The sequence below is a fragment of the Eriocheir sinensis genome, chromosome 4, assembly GCF_024679095.1.
Source record: "Eriocheir sinensis breed Jianghai 21 chromosome 4, ASM2467909v1, whole genome shotgun sequence".
Taxonomy (NCBI): domain Eukaryota; kingdom Metazoa; phylum Arthropoda; class Malacostraca; order Decapoda; family Varunidae; genus Eriocheir; species Eriocheir sinensis.
This window is the reverse complement of record NC_066512.1, coordinates 26,785,213-26,795,212: the sequence shown is the minus strand read 5'-3', so window position 1 is coordinate 26,795,212 and position 10,000 is coordinate 26,785,213. Positions and strand designations below refer to the sequence as shown.

General features: G+C 46.0%; 1 protein-coding gene and 1 long non-coding RNA gene across 3 annotated transcripts in view; one reads left to right on the top strand and one right to left on the bottom strand.

Moving 5' to 3' along the window:
* The window catches only part of LOC126981399 (uncharacterized), a 28,070-nt gene that overhangs the window by 6,230 nt on the left and 11,840 nt on the right, over positions 1–10,000 (top strand). Inside the window, exon 2 of the long non-coding RNA XR_007733925.1 lies at positions 2,580–2,820. This is a non-coding gene — a long non-coding RNA (uncharacterized LOC126981399). The remainder of the gene's footprint in view (positions 1–2,579; positions 2,821–10,000) is intronic.
* LOC126981321 (beta-1,3-galactosyltransferase 5-like) overlaps positions 1–10,000 on the bottom strand; it is a 17,030-nt gene that overhangs the window by 4,590 nt on the left and 2,440 nt on the right. Inside the window, exon 1 of one of the 2 annotated variants that reach the window (XM_050832304.1) lies at positions 4,709–4,759. The exons of the other annotated variant lie outside the window; for it this stretch is intronic. Within the exon in view, the coding sequence (XP_050688261.1) occupies positions 4,709–4,744 (36 nt within the window). The 5' untranslated portion in view covers positions 4,745–4,759. Of the gene's footprint in view, positions 1–4,708; positions 4,760–10,000 lie in introns of those variants that run through there. 2 annotated transcript variants of the gene reach the window in all.

The window sequence follows — 10,000 nt, the reverse complement described above, 5'->3', positions numbered from 1 at the left end:
TCGCCTCCTCCTCCTCCTACTACTACTACTACTACTACTACTACTACTACTACTGTTTTCACGCCTACCATTGCCACTCCCGCCTATACCACCACCACCATCACCGCCGCCGTCATTAGTCAAAGTAGCTGTGTGTGTGTGTGTGTGTGTGTGTGTGTGTGTGTGTGTGTGTGTGTGTGTGTGTGTGTGTGTGTCAGAAGGATGCAAGCTCTCTCATCCTTCCACTCCGTCCCCCTCCTCCTCCTCCTCCTTCATATCCACTACCCTCCTTGTTGTTATATACCACCTCCTCCTCTTCCTCCTCCTCCTCCCCATTTTCTCAAACCCTTCGGGGCTCACACACCCACATTTGGTAAGGCTTTCGTTGAGGTCGCTGTGTTAGTATTTCCACGGTGGGTAGTTTTATGAGCTTACTGATAGGTTGACGAGGCCACGGCTGCACCATGAACGTGAAAAAGCACACATGAGAGCCCGGTTGTTAATCTCCTTTGCGGCTTCTGGAAATCGTCGTGTGTGAGAGAGCTGAATGCGTTGGAGAATACGGATCTTAAGCCACGTAACTCCCTTCTCTTCCCTATTTCTCTCCATCCCTTCCCTTCCCTTCCCTTTTCTTCCCTTCCTATCCCTTCCTTTCTCATCCCATCCCAACTTTTTCCTTCCCTTTCTTTTCCTTTCCTTTTCTTCCCTTCCCTTCCCTTCCCTTCCCTTCCCTTCCCTTCCCTTCCCTTCCTATCTCTCTCCATCCCTTCCCTTCCCTTCCTTTTTCTTCCCTTCCCATCCCTTCCTTTCTCATCCCTTCCCCTCCATTTCCTTTTCTTCCCTTCCCTTCCTTTCCCTTCCCTTTTCTTCCCTTCCCATCCCTTCCTTTCTCATCCCATCCCAACTTTTTCCTTCCCTTTCTTTTCCTTTCCTTTCCCTTCCTTTTCCTTCCCTTCCCTTCCTTTCCTTTCGTATCTCTTCCCACCCCTTCTCTTCTCTTCCCTTCCCTTCCCTTCCCTTTCCTTTCCCTTTTCTTCCCTTCCCTTCCCTTCCCTTCCCTTCCCTTTCCTTCTTTTCCTTTCCTTTCCTTTCCTTTCCTTTCCCTTCCCTTCTCTTCCCTTCTCCTCCCATCCCATCTCTCCTCATCCCTTCCCTTTCCTTTCCCTTCCCTTCGTATTCCTTCACTTCTCTTCCTTTCCTCCTCTTCCCTTCCCTTTATATTCTTTTCCCTTCCCTTCCTTCCCTTTCCTCTCCATTCTCTTCCCTTCCCATCCCTTCCCTTTCCTTCTCTTCCCTTCTCGTCCCTTCCTCTTAAAGTGACTTACGTAACCTCACCTGTTGGCTTAATGGTCAACACATATCACACCTGTACTTTTTTTTTTTATTTTTAGCACCTGACTCACCCTCTACCCCCTTCCTCCTCCAATGCCTCTACACACACTCTCCCCTTCTTCCCTTCCTATTCACCTCTCTCCTTTACGCAAGACCAAAGTATGTATACCCACCTGTTGTGTTGCTAATTAACGCTCACATCCCATCTGTGCTCACCTTGTCTCTATGTTTACCTGTTCTCACCTTGTTGCCACGTTTAGCATCTTCTTCCCTCTGCTGATTCTACCTCCCTCTGACATTCCCTACCTGAGATGTGTCATAGGTAACATTTCTCTTCCTCCTACTGACGTTTCCTCCCTTTTATCATCCCTTTCCTTCTCCTGAACCTAACCTAACCTAACTTAACCTACCTGAGATGTGACATAGGTACATTTTTCTTTCCCCTACTGACGTTTCCTCCCCTTTATCATCCTCTTCCTTCTCCTGAACCTAACCTAACCTAACCTAACCTAACCTGAGATGAGACGCAGGTAACATTTTTCTTCTTCCCCCTACTAATGATTCCTCCCCTCTATCATCCCCTTTCTCCCTTTCCCTGTATGTTGTGGTCCTGGTAACCTTATATTCTCCCCTCTGCTGACCTTTCCTTCCCCTACCATCCACTTTCCTCCCCCTCTACGTAACATATTCTCCCCCTACTGATGTTTCCTCCCTTGCCTACTTAGAGGAGAAAGGAAGGAAGGAACTGAAGGGAAAAGAAAGAGACTGAGTGGCAGAGTAAGAAAATAACCAAGAAATTAGTAAAGAAAAAAAATAAAGTGATTGACATAAATATATTAATGAACGAATAGAAATTGAGAAAAGAAGAGGAAATGAAAAAAAAAGAAAGAAAAAAGATAGGAAGGAGAAAAGGTCATCAGAGAGAGAGAGAGAGAGAGAGAGAGAGAGAGAGAGAGAGAGAGAGAGAGAGAGAGAGAGAGAGAGAGAGAGAGAGAGAGAGAGAGAGAGAGAGAGAGAGAGAGAGAGAGAGAGAGAGAGAGAGAGAGAGAGAGAGAGAGAGAGAGAGAGAGAGAGAAGTGAAGTAAATAAATATTGATAGAAAAGAAGAGGAAATGAAAGAAAGAAAAAGATAGATAGGAGAAAAGAAAGTCATTAGAGAGAAAAAAAAAGAAAAGATAGATAAAAAAAACTACATATGTGTCACAACCAACATCACCTCTCTTCATATAACTGGCACTAACACCCTTCCTCTTCCTCTTCCTCTTCAGGGTGTGGTACCTCTCCCTACCTCCCATCCCCGACTCTTCCCACCCTGCCCCCTGCCACCGTTCACCCTGGCGATAGGAACGAGCCATGAGCAGGGGGGAAGAGGAGGAGGGACATCATCAGCATGCAACACACATAACCCTGCCTTCTACTACCCCTGCCTGGTCCACCACCCCTGTCGCCGCCGCCGCCAATGCTATACCGTATAGGGCCGGCGGGTGGCGCTCTGACAGGCATCGTAAAGTAAGAGGCGGTGTTTGTATGTGTGTGCGTGTTTGTTTGTTTGTTGGGGGGGGGGGGGGAGAGGGCGAGGGCAGGGGGTTCTTCTTCGCTATTTGTTCTTATATATTTGTGTGTATGTGTGTACGGGTTTAGTTCAAGATCTTATGTTTTTTTTTTCGGCCCCAGTCCGTTAGTAGCTCAGGGAAGTGTTTTATGGTGGCGCCATCTTGCTTGGCTCATGCTGTACCCTGGAGGTCATCTTTGATTCATTCAATAGTTGCGGTAACGTCTGGGTTGATAGGTGGTCATTAGGATAGCATGTGGGTAGTCTTAGGCAACTCGGCGGTGACTGGATATTGTCAGCTTGTAGCGGCGGGCCCTCCACCACGTCCACACGCTGCCCACCCAGCCACCGCCTCCCCGACGTTGGTTTTTATACATGTTTCTTAATGGTCCCTCCAAGCGAGAAAAATGAGAAAAAATCACCCCTCCCATGCACAAAACATTTCATAATATATATCAAAGCATTTGTGATCAGATTATGTATCATCTATTTTGGGGGGTTTATATCATGGCACAAATTTGGCCCGTCGCTGCTACACGGTAAAGCCACAAATTTAGCCCGTCGCTGCTACACGGTAAAGCCACAAATTTAGCCCGTCGCTGCTACACGGTAAAGCCACAAATTTGTCCCGTCGCTGCTACACGGTAAAGCCACAAATTTGTCTCGTCGCTGCTACACGGTAAAACTACAGATTTGGCCCGTCGCTGCTACCGGGTTACAAAAGTCTTACAAGTTTGCATATAGTTTTGAAAGATGTGTTATTTTGTGTATATGCGTGTTCTCCCCTCCACTCCTTTCGTCACGGTTACATCGATGTCACAGTTTCGGTCAGCTCCGCAGCGCAGCGTCCGCCACACACAGCGTATGTCCACACTAACATTACCTCCCCCCCCTCCCCCCCCCCACACACACAAGAAGGGTTTCGAAAGCAGCGCCCCGGCCCACCCCTCGCCAGCTGTTCCTCAAGCAAGGCTACGGCGACCATTCCTGCAGGGTACAACGTATCACCAAGGATCGGAGGGACGGGGGAGGGGGGGGCAAGGAACAGAGGCAGGAGCTGAGGGCGTCTATAGCTGATGTTCAAGGCTCACCTCTCGCCCCTTAGCACTGGGTCGGGAGACTTTCAGAGGGTCATAGTCTTCATCGTTACGGGGGTCCTAGTATACATGCATTTGACAAGGCTTTCATAGGAGTTAAGGGCATTTTCATGGGTGGTTGTATGACCCTGGTGGTAGTTTGACAAGGGTCCTTAATCATTTTGGCGCCCCAGCACGTGCATTTGACAAGGCTTTCATAGGAGTTAAGGGCATTTTCATGGGTGGTTGTATGACCCTGGTGGTAGTTTGGCAAGGGTCCTTAATTATTTTGACCCCCCAGCACATGCATTTAACAAGGCTTTCGTAGGAGTTAAGGGCATTTTCATGGGTGGTTGTATGACCCTGGTGGTAGTTTGACAAGGGTCCTTAATCATTTTGGCGCCCCAACACGTGCATTTAACAAGGCTTTCGTAGGTGTGGCGTGGGTCATTTCCATGGGTAGTCGTATGACCCTGGTGGTGGTAGGTTGACTAAGTTTCTGTAGTACCATGAACGTAAAAGAAACACTCTTGAGAATCGGCATGATCTCCTTCTCGGCCTTTGGGAATAGTATATATGAGAGGCGGCAGCGTTTGGACTAGAAGACTTGAGTTGGTATGAAAAATTTGGAGAACGCTCGATTTGACACTAGTCCCCGAACGCACTACACTTCTTGTCATCTCCGGGGCGGGCAGAGGTGAGGCAAGGGCTGAGGCTAGGACGGACGAAGGGAGGGAGGATAAGCGCTAGATCTTGAGCGCTACCTTACCAGAGCCAGAGTCAGTAATTGCCGCTGAGCCTGCATTGCGCCCAGCTAACGAAGGGCAGCGAGACATATGTCCTGCCGGTGGTCGGGGTAGAAGCGGGAAATACTAGGGAGAGGGATGAGAGAGGTAGCTTGTGTTAGTGGGATGAGAGGTAAGATTATGAAGGATGAAGAAGGTTGTTGTGTTAGGTCCATGGAAAGGGAGTGTTGTTTCCAATATGATGGAGGAGTATCATTAATAGATATACTCGAATTATCTGAGCTGCATAGGAAGAAAATGGAATTGATGAGAGATTAAGTTTGCTATGAAAGGGGTTAAAAGTCTCTATTACTGATTAAGAAGAACAAGAAGAACAAGAAGAAGAAGAAGAAGAAGAAACGAAGAGGAGGAGGAGGAGGAGGAGTTTTATACACTACAATGAATGAAGAAAAGTAGGAGGAGGGATTGGAGAAGAAGGAGGACAAGAGCAATCATAGGCGAAGCATCTGTGGCTTAAGGGTCATTTTCTTAAACATTTCGGTGCCCAACACACACACACACACACACACACACACACACACACACACACACACACACACACACACATTTGACAAGACTCATAGAAGTTTGCAGGGCATTTCCAGGGGTAGTTTTATGACCCTGGTGGTGGTGGTGGTAGTTTGACCCTTCCCCTGTATCATGAACCTAAAAAAACCCACTCATTATAACCCGACTGATCTCCTTTACGGCACTTGGAAATAGTTGATATAGGAGGCGGCTTGAGACTGGCAGTGGTGGTGGTGGTGGTGGTGGTGACTGCTAAAATGGATACAAAGAAAGGTGGTTGTGTTTGAGGTTTGTATATACTCCATGTGGAAGAGTCTTTTGGTGATGCATTTTTAGTATGGAGAATATTTATTGTTCCATTGTCTTGTGCTGCCCCTGGCCTTTCTATGTTTATGGATGAGAGAGAGAGAGAGAGAGAGAGAGAGAGAGAGAGAGAGAGAGAGAGAGAGAGAGAGAGAGAGAGAGAGAGAGAGAGAGAGAGAGAGAGAGAGAGAGATCAATGTTATCTAGTGTCTAACTGTCTTCCTCCTCCTCCTCCTCCTCCTCATTGTTTTGTAATTTCTCTTCTCTTCTTCACTCTCTTTTTTTTCCTACTTCTTTGTTCTTCTTTTGCAATTTCTTTTCATTTTCCTCTTCCTCCTCCTCCTCCTCCTCCTCTTCCTCTTTTTTTTTTAATATCTCTTCTCTTCTTCACTTTCTTTCTTTTCCTCCTTCTTTCCTTTCTTCTTTTGCAATTTCTTTTCATTTTCCTCCTCCTTCTCCTCCTTCTTCTTCTGTTACTTTTCCTTCTCCTTCTTACCATTATCATCCCTTTCCTCCTCTTCCCTATCATTGTTTTCCTCCTCCTAATTATCTCCAATCCCCTCCTCCTCCTCCTTCTCCTCCTCCTCCTCCTGTTATATAATGAGGACCACTTTTTCGCACCTGTTCCTTATATACCTTGAAACCAAACCAGACCTGACCCCGTGACCCTGCGGAGGAGGAGGAGGAGGAGGAGGAGGAGGAGGAGGAGGAGGAGGTGTAACGGATGTAGCAAAAAATAAATAGAGGAGGAAGAGAAGGAATAAAAAAAAAAGATGATGGGGGGGGGTGTCATTAAGTGGGGGAGGGGTACACACACACACACACACACACACACACACACACACACACACACACGTTAGTAGCTGTTACCTATACAGAATAAATCGTTATCATCATCATCATCATCATCTCTCTCTCTCTCTCTCTCTCTCTCTCTCTCTCTCTCTCTCTCTCTCTCTCTCTCTCTCTCTCTCTCTCTCTCTCTCTCTCTCTCTCTCTCTCTCTCTCTCTCTCTCTCTCTCTCTCTCTCTCTCTCCTGTTGGCGTGGCTGATTGGGTACCTGTTGATCTTAATTAGGGATCTCGCTCTCTTTATCTCTGTCTTTCTTTCTCTTTCTTTCTCTGTCTTCCTTTATTTGTTTGTTTCTTTGTTTCTCTCTTGTTTTTTCTGTATATGTTAAAGTAAAACATGTATGGAGTATGCATCTCACGTGTGGGGCGCTCCACTCACACAGCTCTTCTGGACAGAGTGGAGTCTAAGGCTCTTCGTCACATCAGCTCTCCTCCTCCTACTGATAGTCTTCTACCTCTTAAATTCCGTCGCGATGTTGCCTCTCTTTCTATCTTCTATCGATATTTTCACACTGACTGCTCTTTTGAACTTGCTAACTGCATGCCTCCCCCCCTCCCACGGCCCCGCTGCACACGACTTTCTGCTCATGCTCATCCCTATACTGTCCAAACCCCTTATGCAAGAGTTAACCAGCTAAACTCTTGAACAATCTTCCTTCATCTGTATTTCCTCCTGCCTTCGACTTGAACTCTTTCAAGAGGAAGGTATCAGGACACCTCTCCTCCCGAAATTGACCTCTCTTTCGGCCACCTCTTTTGATTCTTTTTTAGGAGCAGCGAGTAGCGGGCTTTATTATTATTGTTTCCTTTTTTTTGTGCCCTTGAGCTGTCTCCTTTGTTGTAAAAAAAAAAATTATGATATCAGTTGAGCAAGCCAGACAATGAAAATATGTACCAGTCTGGTGTTTCTCCCTCCCCTCCCCTCCCTCCCAGACAGTGGCGTGAGAATAACTGTTCGTTCAACGCCTAGTTTGACTTAATCTTAATCTTCTTAAGTATATATAAGTGATTTTTTTTTGTGTGTACCTCAAATTTCCTTCCGTCTATCCGCACACACACACACACACACACACACACACACAGCCCACGCTCCCCCAACCCTCTTTCTCCTCCCCCCCAACCTCGTCTTGGAGATTGTAGACTTGTTTCTGGGGTGTTATCTTTAGGCATTAGGATAAGGCATCAGTATTTTGTAAGGATTTTTTTTTTTTATATAACTCTTGCTATTTTTCAAGTAAAACCCCCTTAGTTGTAATCATTGCCGCCTTTACTTTAAATAGTCCTTTTCCACTTTGTTATAATTCCGTAGAGATTGGTCGGACGGCACATGGGAACATTGCCTCACCTTCTCCCACAGTAAGTGTTCCGCGCTACCAAGAATTGCTCTAGTATCTCATCCGACGTGGCTGTGTTAATTTAGATTCAAGCTTCAAGTGGGCAAATTTTCCGTGGATCTTCAGTCAAACCACGATTTCCGCTGGCGTGGTTCTCATATTTCCGTGGTTTTCCGACGTGTCCACGATCTTCCAAAGCTACGGTAGATTTCACCGAAGGACAACGGTATTACTCACCATCATCATCATCATCAGCAATAACACGAAACAAATGAGAACCACGCTAGCGGAAATCGTGGTTTGACTGAAGAACCACGAAAAATTTGCCCAGTGTAATAGCCCCTCTACTTCCCTCTTCTTCCCATCGAGCTGTTGACTCGATTAGATCTTTGGGGTGGTGGCGGCCAACTACCACAAAGAACGCCCAGTCACACCGCAGTTCAATTTCTTTTCAATATATACAGTTTTCATTATTCATCCTTACCCAGTCTAGGCTGTCAGGAGCACCCCCCCCCCCCGCCCCCCGACATGACAGTTCTTCTTTCTTTCGCTGTCTCCTCCTTTCTTTCTTTATTCCTTTCATTCTTTAATTAATTCTGTTTTTCGTTCACTCTTCCTTCGTTTTAATTTTTCTTTTTTATCTTTCTTTCGTTCGTTCTCTCCTTCTTTTCTTGGAAGAGAGGAGGAAAGAGAGAAAGAGGGAAAGAGAGCAAGGAGAAGGAGGGAGGTATAAGAGAACAAAGGAAGGAACGGAGGAGAGAAAGAAAAAGAAAGAAAGAATGGAGGAGGAGGTAGAGAATGGAGGAGAAAAATAAAGAAAAAAGGATAAAGAAGCAATCCAAAAAGGGTAAACGAATGGATATGAAGATGGAGGAAAAGACAAAGGAAAGAAGAAAGGAAAGGAGAGAGGAGAGAAGGAAAGATAAAATGGAGAGAAAAAAAGAGAATGTAGGATGAAGGAAGAAAGCAAGGGAAGAAAGGATTGATGAGAGAGAGAGAGAGAGAGAGAGAGAGAGAGAGAGAGAGAGAGAGAGAGAGTTTCCTTGCCCTCTCGTTCTCTCTGTGCCACATAACGGTGATGGTGGTGGTGGTGGTGGTGGAGGTGGTGGTGGTGGTGAATGGAGGTGAGGCAGAGGTAGGGTCATTAGCTTACTGATGGCTGTTTGCTTGCTTGTTACGCGTTCTCTCTCTCTCTCTCACATGCATTTTTTTTTTTTTAATTTACCTCTATCTCCATTTTTTCTCTCTCTCTCTCATCTCTCTCTCTCTCTCTCTCTCTCTCTCTCTCTCTCTCTCTCTCTCTCTCTCTCTCTCTCTCTCTCTCTCTCTCTCTCTCTCTCTCTCTCTCTCTCTCTCTCTCTCTCTTCCCCCTTCTTCTTCTTCTTCTTCTTCTTCTTCTTCTTCTTCTTCTTCTTCTTCTTCTTCTTCTCGAGTAGTAAATCACTCCCTTGCTCCGTCTTCTACCTTCCTCCCTTCCCCCCTCCTCTCCCCCCTCAGGCGCCCTCACATAAGGTCTTGCCCCGGGGTGGAACAGACCGCTCACCTCCGCCCTGGCGCCACCACCATCATCATCACCACCACCACCACTACCGTCATTATCACTATTGTTATCATCACCATCATCATCATCACCACCAGCACCACCACCATAACCACCTCCGTCCTCATCCTTCATCATTCATTCCTCTCTATGTATCTGAATTGCCCGTTTGACATTCATTACTACTACTACTACTACTACTACTACTACTACGTTTTGAGGGGACTTCCATCATCATCATCATCATCATCAGGCTTTGTTATCATAGTCCACCTTATGACGAATTGCCCATTTAATGTGTGTCTCTCTCTCTCTCTCTCTCTCTCTCTCTCTCTCTCTCTCTCTCTCTCTCTCTCTCTCTCTCTCTCTCTCTCTCTCTCTCTCTCTCTCTCTCTCTCTCTCTCTCTCTCTCTCTCTCTCTCTCTCTCTCTCTCTCTCTCTCTCTCTCTCTCTCTCTCTCTCTCTCTCTCTCTCTCTCTCTCTCTCTCTCTCTCTCAATTATCTTATCTTTATATTATCTTTACATTGTTCTTCTTTCGCTGCTTCCTCTTCTTTCTTCCTCTTCATATTTGCTTTCTTCTTCTTCTTCTTCTTCTTCTTCTTCTTCTTCTTCTTCTTATTATTATTATTATTATTATTTCTATTATTATTATTTCCTCCTGGATTCATTCTTCTCCTCCGACTTCCCGTTTTCCTCGTTCACCTCAGAGAGAGAGAGAG